This window comes from Gorilla gorilla, chromosome 10 (assembly GCF_029281585.2).
Source record: "Gorilla gorilla gorilla isolate KB3781 chromosome 10, NHGRI_mGorGor1-v2.1_pri, whole genome shotgun sequence".
NCBI lineage: Eukaryota > Metazoa > Chordata > Mammalia > Primates > Hominidae > Gorilla > Gorilla gorilla.
Genome location: NC_073234.2, coordinates 49622540 through 49636528, shown reverse-complemented (window position 1 = coordinate 49636528; position 13989 = coordinate 49622540). Strand labels below are relative to the sequence as shown.

The following is a 13989-nucleotide window of genomic DNA, read 5'->3' as shown; positions in this document are numbered from 1 at the left end:
AAAGTGTCCATCGGATTTGGCAATATAAAGTCATTGAGGACTTTAAAGACATGTTTTAGTCCAGAGTAAGGAAGGATGCCATGTTGAGTGGGGAGTGGAGACAATGAGTATAGACTTCTCATCCCAGCTTCTTTAAAGAGTGTGGGTGGAAATAAGCATGTTTATACTTTGTGGAAGAAAAAAAAACAGAAAAGGGAGACGCGTTAGAAAATGAAATAGAATAGATAGAAGTAGAGCACAATCTTGGAAGATACCAAAATAGATGTGGTTTTTAACAGAAAAGGGACCCTCGTTCCCTGAAACCTTAAGAAAACAGGGAAGGATGAGGTGGATAAATTTGTAGAAAAGGAGTAGGAAGTTGAGGAAGATAACCCCTGACAGTTTAGTGTTTTGATAATGTTGGGAATTAAAAATCAAGGAGTTTGAGATCAGCCTGGGCAACATAGTGAGACCTCTGTCTCTACAAAAAATGAATTAATTTTTTGATAATGTAGGGAATTAAACATCTTATTGAAGGGAATGAGAGGTTGTGTTTGGAGGTTTAAAGAAAATATTGACAGTTTAGAATAGTTTTTAAGAAGAATGGGAGAGGGAATTCCCCTAATCAGATTCATTCTATTTACTAATTAAGTCCCAACTCCTTACCCTGGAATTCATAGCATTCCCCATCCCCTTAGTATGGACACAGCCTATGTGTTCATTCTCCAGTCTCTGTGCCCCATCAAGCACCCTATACCTAAACCAGAATGAGCTACTAGATATTTCTCATATATGATGTTTGTTTTCTACCCTCTGTGATTTGCTCAAGAAACACCCTCTCTAAAATGTCCTGTTGGCCAGCACAGTGGCTCACACCTGTAATCCCAGCACTTTGGGAGGCCAAGGTGAAAGAATCATCTGAGGCCAGGAGTTCAAGACCACCCTGGGCAACATAGAGAGACCCCTGTCTCTACCAAAAAATTGGCCAGGCGTGGTGGCACATGCCTGTAGTCCCAGCTACTCCGGAGTCTGAGGCGGGAAGATCGCTTGAGCATGGGAGGTTGAAGCTGCAGTGAGCTGTGATCTTACCACTGCACTCCTGCTTGGGCAACAGAACAAGACCCTGTCTCCAAAAAACAAAAACAAAAACAAACCAAAAAATTAAAATTAAATAAAACGCCGTATTTTTCTGTCTTTGAATTTCTACATCATAGTTATTCTCAATATCTTCCTTTCAAGAAACCTTCCCTGACTCTCCTGTTTTCTAGTTGGAAATCTTCATTTTATCTTTCTGTTATGTTTTATATGTACCTCTTTATTTGTTGCTTTTTACTCTACATATAGAAAGTACTCTACATATACTCTGTGTGCATATTTATTTATGTTCATATCCTCTTCTCTCTAAATAAAGTGTTAAAGTCAAGGTCTGCTTCTTAGCACATGGCTAGATATTGTTAGACAAATGAATGCAAGACTTTTAGAAATTTGATTTTAACCCTTTCTGAGAGACTTCTTTATAGCCTGAAGCCATCTCTATCTCACCTTCACCTCTCCTTTCTTCTAGTTCAGCCTCTTTTGGGGAAAGTATGATAGTAGCTTTGTTGTAATTTTACCCTTGTCTTGAGAGACTCACTGAGCTATGAATACCTTAGCGCTGTTAACGCTTTGCTATTGAATGGTCTCTGATTATTCTATAGGCTTTAGTACAAAGGTGCACTGATTGCTCCTTAACTCAAAAAATAAAACCAGGTTTTTGAGATGTCCTGCTTTGCATGAAAATATTCACTTAGTCTAATCTCTCCATTCCAAAAAAAATAGTAAATTCCTAGAGGCCAAGGCTGACTGCCAAGAGTAGCTTAGATGGTACAAGGGATAGTAGTATTCTTTGTCCCAGGACTTTCCTGCAGTTTCTCTGGAAGAGTGACTGAGGAAATCGAGGCCTAGAAAGAATCACTTATAACTATAACTAGTTATAGAAGGTTATATAACTAGTAAGTGTTCGAGCCAAGATTTGAACCCAGGTTCATCCAACTCCAGAGCCTGTGCTCCTAACCACCCCTTCTTTATTCCTGCACACGTACATGATCATCTCTTCTGTTAGCTTAACAATGAATGTGGCTTCAGTTTTCTCACAACATAGTTCAGTTATGTGTCAGTTTCTTTTATTTCCATAGCTTCTGAGTTCTTTTTTTTTTTTAGAAATTTTGAGATTTTTTTCATTTGAAGGTAATCGTAATGCTATTAAATTCACAAATGCTAATTTAAATACTCAATCCTGTTTATCTAAAACACACATTGCAAACACACAAATTACCTATTCTCTCCACGTCAGTACCCTTTCATATAATGGTTTGGAAATGGGGAGAATAGATTCCACTTAAACTGCAAGTCAGCAGGTGTTTCTTTACAGTTAACTTTAGCAAAATTCATACAAAATAGTAATTAACAATGATCTTTACTTGTTAACTCACAAGGAAACACCTTCAAAACTGCATTTTGTTAAAGTTTCTGTGCTAAAATGTAGAAAAACTGAACTACACAAATATTGAAAAGTTAAAAATTCCTTAATTTTTTATTCCTGGTGCCACTACCACAATTTACAGGGCAATATACCTGATGTAATGAAAAGAAAAAGAAAAAAACAAGGCTACAACAGATAAAAAACCTCAGGAATGTACATCTAATTGACACTACATTGCATTAATCAATAGCTGCACTTTCTGCAAACTGTGGCTGTGGTAGTCCTGAACAAGAAGGGTTTCCTGTTTAAGCTGCAGTAACTTTTCTGACTATGGATCATCCTTTCTTCTGTGGCAGATTTTTACAGTTCCTCTAATGCATTTGGGACGACTGTCTCAAAGTAACCTGCAGCTTTCCTGACAGCTCCTCGCTCTCTCTCCTGCTGAGAACTGTAGCCCTTTTCTGCTGTTTTTAGAACCTTCTGCTACCATATCCACCACTTCCACCACTAGATGCATAACCACCACCATAGGGACTGCCCGAGCTTCTTCCACCAAAACTTCCCCCTTTCATGGGTCCATAATTTGATTGCTGTTGTCCACTATAATTTCTAAAAATCATTATAGTTCCCACCACCACCATAGTTACCACCGCCAAAATTTCCTCCTTCATTGTAACCATCATATCCTCCACCACCGCTACCATATCCACCACACCACCTTGGTTTCCATATCCTGGTCCACCACCACCATAGCCCCCTCTACTACTATAACCAGGACCACCGCCGTAGTTGCCACCGTCACTTCCAAATCCATTATATCCACCATCACCTCCTCCATAACTACCTCTGCTGCCACCACCTCCACCACCATAGCCTCCTCTTCCACCAAAGTTTCCACCACGGCCAAAATTACCTCCACCACCTCCAAAGCTTCCTCCGCAACCCATAAAATTGCCAGATCCACCTCCACGACCTGTCCGTGATCCAGCAGACTGCATCTCTTGTTTAGAAAGGGCCTTTTGCACTTCACAGTTATGCCCATTAATAGTGTGGTATTTCTGAACAACAATTTTGTCAACTGTATCATGATCATCAAAAGTTACAAAAGCAAATCCTCTCTTTTTTCCATTCTGCCTGTCTTGCATAACTTCTATGGTTTCAATCTTGCCATACTTTTCAAAGTAGTCTCTCAAATTATATTCCTTTGTATGTTCTGTAATACTACCAACAAAAATTTTCTTCACTGTTAGATGGGCACCAGGCTTCACAGAATCCTCTCTAGAAACAGCTCTCTTTGGTTCCACTACATGCCCATCAACCTTGTGTGGTCAAGCACACATTGCTGCATCCACCTCTTCAACACAAGAATAAGTCACAAAACCAAAGCCCCTGGACCATTTTGTTTGGGGGTCTCTCATTACCACACAATCTGTGAGTGTGCCCCATTTCTCAAAGTGTCCTCTTAAACTATCATCTGTAGTTTCAAAGTTCAGACCACCAATAAACAGTTTTCTCAACTGCTCTGGTTCCTTTGGGTCATGGCCCTCTTCCTGCCGGTGGCAATGGCGACGGCCGGAGTTGGGCTGGGGGCAACCAGGCGGCGGTTTTACCTCCATTTTGAGCCTGAGTTCTTCTTGAGACATCTCCCGCTCACCCATCTCTGACCTATTTCTCTATATTTTTAAGGCTCAGGGCAGTTTATAAATATTAAGTTGAGCCTATTTTAATTGCTCTATTGCAGCAGTTTTCAAACTTTCTGGTCTTAGGACCCCTTTATCTTCTTAAAAATTTTTGAGGACCTAAAAACCTTTTTAAAATGTGCTTTTAATTTCTCATATTAGAAATTATAATTAAGAAAATTAAAAAATATTTACTAATTTTAAAAATATAGTAATGATAAACCCATTACATGATTAACACAAATTATATATTTTTAAGAAAAATGAACTGTTTTCCAAAACCAAAAAAAAGGGTTTTTTTTTTTGTATTACATTTCTGCAAATCTCTTTAATCTGTAATGTAATAGAAAACAGTTGAAATATCATACTGGCTTATGCATGCATTCAGTTTGTTGCAGTATGATTTTCTTTGGTTAAAGTATTTGAAGAAAATCAAGTTTCATACAGATATGTAGTGGAAAAGGGAGGAATATTTTAATAACCTTTTCAGATAACTGTGAATGTTCCTCCTTGATGCTGTTCCAAAACTTAACAGTGACAATTTTTTAAACAGTTAGTTGTGACGTGGAAACTATAACAGTAACTTTGTACTCTGTTATAGTAAAATCCCTTGCTCCATTTTGTGCCATAGATCTTTAACCCGTGAATGATTTCTAGCATCATGCATTGATCATTTGAGAAATTTTCATTTCCTGAGTTTATGCAAATCTTCTAAATCACACGAGATTTTAAAACTATATTTATTATTACCACCAATCTCATCAGAAAACTATTTAAATATTATGAAGCTGTCAGGCTCACAGTGTCACTGTGTGCTTATGAGAAGATGAGTGATAAAAGCACATATCATCTCAGTATTATTAGGAAAGAATTTTGACCTCATGAGCCTTCCTTAAAAGGTCTCAGGGACCTCCGGGGGTCTCCAGACCACACTTTAAGAACCAGTGTTATACTAGAAAGAAAAAGTGAAATATGGCATGGAAATAGAACATGTAAAATCACTCCTTCATCGCATTCCAAACATCCCAGTCATGTAAGCCTCATCTTGACAGACAATTTACGTGTATCCCCTGAGATCCCTAGAGATAATTTTTCTGTGGAATGCAAAAGTTACACTCTCAAATCTAGAATATCCCAGAGCCCTCCTCCCGAGCAAACATCTAAACCTAAGTTGGAATTTATAGTTTAACTGTGACTGCCTGAAAAGGACTAAAAGCTCCTGGTTGGTTGACAGGAAGATTTTGAAAAGAGGGAGTAAGGCCTACTCATCTCATAAACTACACAGGATCCCAGGATTTAATAGAGCCATGGATCCTGAGTCATCACTGAAAACCTCTTGTCTAGGAAAATTGAGACTGAGGAAGGGTTGGGGTTTCAGCCCTCAGGATGTAGCTCCTTAGGGAATGCCCTAAATCAGGATTGGATCCTGGGTACAAGGAGAAATGGGGCAAGTCACCTTTACCCCTTTCACATTTGTTCATTGCAGACTACTCTTTTGCAAAGAGTGAAACAAGGAATTAGAAAATAATAGAACAGTTTTTCCTCATATTATGTATTATCTTAGGATCCTGATTTTTAAGTGTTCATAGGTTCACTGAATTGGTCATAACCTTCATCACTGTCTTATCATCCTTATCACTATCCTTAAGGTTAAGAATAGTCTGATGTATTAGATCTCATGTAGTATATATTTCCTCCTGGCCTCCAAGTTTCAAGAGGGCAGGGACCATGTCATATGTCTCGTTCACCACTGTATCCACACCACTTAGCACACAATAGGTATTTGGTTAAATAAAATTAAATTTTGGCCAGGCACAGTGGCTCATGCCTGTAATCCTGGCACTTTGGGAGGCTGAGGTGGGCAGATCACTTGAGGCTGAGGCAGGAGAATAGCTTGAACCTGGGAGGCGGAAGTTTCAGCAAGCCAAGATTGCACCACTGCACTTCAGCCTGGGTGACAGAGCGAGTCTCTGTCTCCAAAAAAAAAAAAAAAAAATTATATAAAATTAAATTTTATTGTAAAATGCGTAAAACCTCTTTCCTAATGTGAAGGCCTGATGTACCAGGTAGTATCAGCACCCAGCATTGACCTAAGGCAAAATTATGAATTCAGTGTAGTTTAGCTTGCTGTGAGAAGTGAAGCAGTGACCCCGTGCAGGTGTGGAACAACCCTAAAATGGGTGGCTAAGCTGCAGTACCTAATCTAAGTGCATGTTAATTAAGTTAAACATTGTAGTTACTATGTGCAAAGCACTCTAGGAGATATAAGGATGAATCAGTCAATGTGCCCTTAAGGAGTTTGTAGTTGGTTAAAAATGAGAGGTAGAACATGTATATAAAGAACTGTTGTAAAAAGTAGAGCGTAGGCTGGATACAGTGACTCACGCCTATAATCTCAGCACTTTGGGAGGCCAAGGCGGGAGGATTGCTTTAGCCCAGGAATTTGAGACCAGCCTGGGCAACATGGCGAAACCCTGTATCTACAAAAAATATAAAAATTAGCCAGGCGTGGTATGGCACATACTGCGTGGTGTGGCACATACCTGTAGTTCCAGCTACTTGGGAGGCTGAGGTGAGAGGATCACTTGAGCCCAGGAGGTTGAGGCTGCAGTGAGTGATTGCACTATTGCACTCCAGCCCAGGCAACAGAGTGAGACCCTGTCTTGAAGAAAAAAATAAAAAATAAAGTACAGCATAAATATTCTGAAAGGGGGTTTGGTGCTATGGAAAGATTAAGGAAGTTAGTAGAGGAAGAAGCAGAAGGGCTGGATCATGGAGAACTGAGAGGATTTCCCCAGCTGAAAATGGAGCGTGCACTGGAAACAGAGGAAATAAAGACCTGCGGCAGGGTGGCTACATGGTAGGGTGTATGAGAAAACAGTGAAAGATAAAGTAGAATAAGTAAATTAGAGTCAAAGCTGGGAGGGTCTTGAATGCCATTTTTAGGACGGTGTGATAGTGTTAAAGGTGATTGTGGCATTTAGCAAAGGGGCCATGAGTACCTGAGTCCTGTGTTGTCCTGGCCATATTTCTCCGCAGTGACGCCCTCAAGAGAGATATATGTGCCCAAGGCACTGGTTATTAACACCTGGGCTTGTACACTGATCCTCAGTGTTCTATGTTACGCTTGCCTTCAAACATTTTTTTCATGTACAGATCAACCAGTCCAAAGCCCACATTCCCAACTACCTCCTTTATCTAACTCACTCACTAAGCCAATATTTCCCTGCCCTAAATCACCCCATAGCCAGATACCAGACAAGTAGTTACCACCTCTGTAGGCCAGAGCCTTCCAAAATTATTCAAACTCCCCAATCCTAAACTTGCTCATACTTACCTATCCTGCCTCATCCCTTCCTTCCTGAGGAAACCGCAGGCTCAGGCTAGACTTTCCCCCTCACTCCTTCTGCTTCCTGACCAACACTTATATTTCCCCGTATGGCCCTCCATGGCATGGCAAGCCCACTCCTCTTGGGAACCGAAGTAACGAACTCTTCTTTCAAAGGCAGTTGCCTCTGTGTCTGTCACCTTACCATGATCTGATTAAAACAAAATCCCAAGTACATCTTAAGACACCATCTTCTGGCCAGCCACATTGTTTAGAGCAGTGTTTCTCAAGTTACCTGTGGTAAAGGACTCATTTCTATTTTTCCCAATTCTTCATGAACTGATACTATTGTAAAATATAGTAACAATCAATTTCTAGAAAAATCATCACATTCTTAGATGTTATGACTGTGTCTAATTGTTACAAAAGTTTCTAAATGCCCCTCTCAGTTTCCTTACTTGTCTCATTGCAGACCAATAACAAGTCATGCACTAGCTGCCTGTGAATCACACCGAGCAGAGCTGGTTCAGGGGAATTAATCAGTGATTCAAAGGGGGTGCCCAAACATACATGTAAGAAGAATAGTAAGCTTACCAATCCAGCAACATGGAAGAAGGACGTGCAAGGGCTTCCTCTGTTATGTGCTCCTTTACCACACAGCGTATGTGTCCTTTTAACACACAGTGACAACATCTACTCATAAATGAGGCTCAGTCAACATTCTGGAATCTAACCAGTGTTGCTCCTTCTCTCTGGTACAAGGATGAGGCAGAAGAACAAAATAAGTCAGGGTCATCCTGTTTTCTAGAGACCTATATATAGCATATGGCGTGTATCTAACAATGACATTTATATAAAATTATCTATGATTAGTGCTTTTCTTGATGTGGTCCCCAGTGATCAAATTCATTTATTGTCTTAGAAGTTCGTGGGTTGCTTAAAGCCAAAGCAGGAAAAGCTTACATAACACGTGAAAGACACAGGTGAGAGAATGGAATAATATGCAACTAGAATTATCCAAAGAAAATATACCAATCTGGGGACAGGGGCTTTGTACATTACAAGAAGAGACAGGATCTAAAGTATAGAACCAGAAATGGAATTGTAGCCAACAAAAAGATAAGGGCAGAAATGTTAAAGAGGAGCCCCATAGCCCTTCCAGTGTTAACATCAAAAGTATTAACAGGCTGAGTGCAGTGCCTTACTCCTGTAATCCCAGGACTTTGGGAGACCAAGGCAGGAGGATCACTTGAACCCAGGACTTCAAGATCAGCCTGGGCAACATACAGACCCCATCTCTATTAAAAAAAAATTTTTTTTAATTAGCCAGGCATGGTGGCACATGCCTGTAGTCCTAGTAGCTACTTGGAAGGCTGAGGCAGGAGGATGCCTTGAGCCCAGGGGTTTGAGGCATATTTCTGTTTTACATATTTCTGTTATGAGTGAAACAGAATTATAACTGGGGATGGTGAGATGTTTTAATTTCAGGAGATTGTTGCCCTTGCAATACATACTGATACATTTAGTAACAGTGAAAAATGGGATCATGCTTTTTCAAATGAAAATAAATCTAATTTAGCCAATTGCTCTGACATTGAGGACTGACTGCTCATTAGATCATGTGGTTGAACATTTTCAGAAATGAGCTAAATCTGTGACTTTAAGGTAGATTTTGATGAAAATATATTTAAATCATGTGATAAGATAAAATCATATTAAAAATAAATGTTGGCAATGATGGAAAGACATTAATAATATTTTGATTATTTCAACCATCTGTTGGGTTAAACGAGCTTCCTTTAAGTACAAGAGTAACTCATGTGAGAATAACCCACATAATTATTAGTAAATAATAAAGCTTTTTGATGTCCTCAGAAATCAAGAAAGGGAATGTGTGTAGGTAACAAATCTTTTGGCAAATTGAGTTTTCAGTTCTTTGCTTTCAATAAAATTGGAAAAAGACTTAATTGCCAGCCGATAGATTATTACAATAAATTTTGCTGATAGTTTGCTATATATTTTTGGTATATAACTTGGAAGGAGTCCAAAGAATTGAGTGACATTACTATAACAGAGTTCTTCCATTCCAAGATAATATTTATGTGAATAAGGTTTTAGCACATAAAATCGATTATTAGAAAGGTGGGGAGGACTGATGTTGAGCCATGTCTCACTCTAATAATAAGTAATACTACCAACAAATATTTAAACACCAATTGAAAAGAAAATCTCATCCATCTTATTAAGAAATGCATTTTAATATAATTTTCTTTCTTAAGTCTATTACCTATAAAATGTGTAATATATTTGTATAGCTTGATCAATTGTATTCATAAGAATATTAATAAAAACTCAATCCAGGAGAATTTTTTAAATGTCTTAAAGACTCATGCTCATAGAAAATTTTTAATAGTAAGTACAGTTTATTTAGAATTTTTTGTATAATTTGTTGGAATCATAGCCAACAAAAAGATAAGGGCAGAAATGTTAAAGAGGAGCCCCATGGCCCTTCCAGTGTTAACATCAAAAGTGTTAACAGGCTGGGCGTGGTACCTCCCTCCTGTAATCCCAGCACTTTGGGAGGCCAAGGCAGGAGGATCACTTGAACCCAGGAGTTCGAGATCAGCCTGGGCAACATAGAGAAGTAAATTCAGGGGTGAGCAGTAAAATACATTAAAACATAAAAGTGTACATTCAAATAAAATTCCCTAGGGAATATGGAAAGGAAGCATGAAATTGAAGGAGAAGAATAAATAAGAAAAAATTTATGCTAAAGAATTCTTTAAGTAAATTTCTTTACCACAAACTTTACGGTAAAGAAGAGTTTTATTTAAAAACGTCAATGCTGAATATTATATAACTTACAGCTGTTTGAGAATTATATACTTTACAACTATGTAAACTTTTGATGAAAAAATATGTTTAAAATGGGGTGGATGGAATACTATGCAGCCATAAAAAGGATGAGTTCACGTCCTTTGTAGGGACATGGATGAGGCTGGAAACCATCATTCTGAGCAAACTGTCACAAGGACAGAAAACCGAATACTGCATGTTCTCACTGATAGGTGGAAATTTAACAATGTGAACACTTGGACACAGGTTGGGGAACAACACATACTGGGGCCTGACATGGGGTTGGGGGAGGGGGGAGGGAGAGCATTAGGAGAAATAACTAATGTAAATGACGAGTTAATGGGTGCAGCACACCAACATGGCACATGTATACATATGTAACAAACCTGCACATTGTGCACATGTACCCTAGAACTTAAAGTATAATAATAATAAAAGAAAAGGAAAAGTAAATAAATACATAAATAAAATGGGGTGGGAGGGGGCATATATAATTTTCAACTGAACTAAAAGGCTTGAAGGCCACTGTTGGAGTAGTAGTTGACCAGGACATGTACTTGGAGAGAATGGCAAATGATACAGGCACGTTTTAAATTCTGTCTTTTTGGCCAGGAGCGGTGGTTTATGCCTGTAATCCCAGCACTTTGGGAGGCCGAGGCGGGTGGATCACCTGAGGTCAGGAGTTTGTACTAAATCCTGTCTGTACTAAAAATACAAAAATTAGCCAGGGCGTGGTGGTGGACGCCTGTAATCCCAGCTACTCAGGAGGCTGAGGCAGGAGAATCTCTTGAACCCAGGAGCTGGAGGTTGCAGTGAGCCAAGATAGCGCCACCACACTCCAGCCTGGGCCACAAGAGCGAAACTCCATCTCAAAAAAAAAAAAATATATATATATATAAAATATTTATTTATTGTTATATATATGATAATAAATAAATTCTGTCTTTTTGCCCAGTGTGGCATAGTCTAACTTAAGTTAAAGACACCTCCTCTGAGCCCATGGTAAAAAGAAATACACAGCCACGTGCTTTACCCTGGATAAGTTGCGTATAATGTGAGATAAAAGCATCTTAGGGATGCGTGCAAGAACAGTGGGTAGACGTTTTGAATCCGTAACTGGTCAAGCACAGGTGAGTAACAATGGGTGATGAACTGTAGCAGTCAACATGCAGAAGTGCTTTCTGGAAACACTTGTGTTCTGATCACAGGGCTGCGAGGGTGGGGCCGGCTGGGAACCTAACCACTTTGCTCAGTATAAAGGTCCACTCCCGTCTCATTTCCCCGTCCCTCTCTCTTTCCCTTTCTGCCCCTGCAGTCACTGCTCAGCATCCCAGGCTCGCCCTTCCTCTCCCGCCACAACAGCAAGAGCAGCATCTTCAGTTTCAGGGGACCTGGGCGGTTCCGAGACCCAGGCTCCGAGAATGAGTTCGCAGATGACGAGCACAGCACGGTGGAGGAGAGCGAGGGCCGCCGGGACTCCCTCTTCATCCCCATCCGGGCCCGCGAGCGCCGGAGCAGCTACAGCGGCTACAGCGGCTACAGCCAGGGCAGCCGCTCCTCGCGCATCTTCCCCAGCCTGCGGCGCAGCGTGAAGCGCAACAGCACGGTGGACTGCAACGGCGTGGTGTCCCTCATCGGCGGCCCCGGCTCCCACATCGGCGGGCGTCTCCTGCCAGAGGTGAAAATTGATAAGGCAGCTACCGATGACAGTGTAAGGAAGAACACAAATAGATCGAGGCTAGGCATGGCAGTCTCCCCCGCTCCTTCCCCTCCTCTTTCCCTGCTCTGCCCATCCCACTTGGTCTGTCTGGACCCCACTCCTGTTAAGACCCCAGCCATTTCTGTGTTCTTCCTGGCCTATTTCTATTTCTCTCTTCAGTTTTCCCCCTATTACTCACCCTGTCTTCTCCTTTTCTTTATTCTTTGCTCCATTTTCCCCATCTTCCCTCCTTGTTTCTGACATTCCTTCTCCCCTATCAACTCCTTCCTTTATTTTACCGTTTTCTTTCTCTCCATCTTTATCTTTGCTAGTCTGTGTGCTTGTGTTTCCCTCCTCCCACCTGCTTTGACTGAATGCCTCTGGCCCCGGAGCCTGCCCGGATGGAATGAGAATGCCATCGAGCCACCACCAATGACCAAGTCTGAACCGGTTTGGAACTACCATTGCTTCTCTTCCCCCACGTCTTCTACCCTCCTAGGGAAACAGCTTGGAATTTAGAGATCTTATCCTTTAAATTTCAAAAAAGTAATTGAGTTTTGAATAATGTTCTAAGTCTCCTCTGCAAGAATGAGATGTGCTTTTTCTAAAGAGGAATGCTCATGTGATGTCAGGGTGGGAGGTGTGTGCCAGCAGAGCCAGGCAAGGAGAGGTTAAAGAGGCCAATAGGAAACTGGACCCAGACTTTTAAAAGGGATTGAAATTGAAATAAATCAAAGGAGGAAAAAGTGGGAGGTTGGGGCAAGAACACATTGTATATGGGGGAGGAAGGAAAGGGGAAGCAAAAGATGAATTTTAAATGTAATCAAATGTCAGGCTCTGAAGGAGTTGCATATAATAGCTTCACAAAATCAGTTATCTAGAGGTTTGGATAATGGTGCCCCTCTTTGGGAAGAGCCATCTCCTAACATTTCTTTAAATTCTAAGCTGTTTGTATCTTTTTTATTTTAAAATTCTTATAACCTCAGTGATCCTAATCCTTCATACCTCTAATTTCTAACTTTCCTCAGTCCCTCTTCAGCTGGTATAGACTCCTTGAGATAGCATGTTAGTCTATTTCTTTCTAACACTTCAGTTTCTTCTAACACAGCATGAAGATAGCCAATCCTTTAATTAGCATGATGCATGTATGGAGGAAAACTGGACAATCATGGATAAAGTTTATTGAATGTATAGATAAAATATCAAAAGGCAATTTGTATGTGTTTGGGATTGTCTGGTCTCGCCCTTCCCTTTTATTTAAAAGCAAAATACAGCCGGGCACAGTGGCTCACACCTGTAATCCCAGCACTTTGGGAGGTCAGGGAAAGAGGATCACATGAAACCAGGAGTTGGAGACCAGCTTGGCAACACAGTGAGACCCTGTTTGTACAAAAAATAAAAATAAAAAACATTGGCCAGGCATGGTGGCATGTGCCTCTATAGTCCCAGCTACTTGGGATGCTGAGGCAGGAGGATCACATGAGCCCAAGAGTTTGAGGCTACAATGAGCTATGATCACTACATTTCAGCCTGAGTGACAGAGTGAGACTCTATCAAAAGTAAAATAAAGCAAAAATACTCTCCCCCTTACGTTTGTATAGCTTTTTGTAAGCTACAAATTACTCTTACATGCATTATTTAATTTGTCCTAAATAAAAATTCTGGGCTGGGGGTGGTGGCTTATGCCTGTAATCCCAGCACCTTGGGAGGCCAAGGCAGGTGGATTGCTTGAGGCCAGGAGTTCGAGACAAGCCTGGCCAACATGGTTTGAAACCCATCTCTACTACAAATACAAAAGATTAGCCAGATGTGGGAGGCTGAGGCAGGAGAATCGCTTGAACCTGGGACAGGGAGGTTGCAGTGAGCCAAGATTGCGCCACTGCACTCCAGCCTGGGCAACAGAGCGAGACTCCATCTTAAAAAAAAAAAAAATCTTAAGGGTGACTAAGTGAAGATTAATATTTCTGTTTTTGAGATGGGGAGAAGG

The 13989-nt window shown here is 40.6% G+C and overlaps 1 protein-coding gene and 1 pseudogene across 7 annotated transcripts in view; one reads left to right on the top strand and one right to left on the bottom strand.

Annotated features, from left to right (window-relative positions):
• The window catches only part of SCN8A (sodium voltage-gated channel alpha subunit 8), a 216870-nt gene that overhangs the window by 117977 nt on the left and 84904 nt on the right, over positions 1-13989 (top strand). For all 7 annotated transcript variants that reach the window (XM_063693978.1, XM_063693979.1, XM_055357183.2 and 4 more), the window contains one exon: positions 11619-11981. In XM_063693978.1, the coding sequence (XP_063550048.1) occupies positions 11619-11981 (363 nt within the window). The remainder of the gene's footprint in view (positions 1-11618; positions 11982-13989) is intronic.
• LOC101146693 (heterogeneous nuclear ribonucleoprotein A3-like) lies at positions 2726-4056 on the bottom strand (annotated as a pseudogene).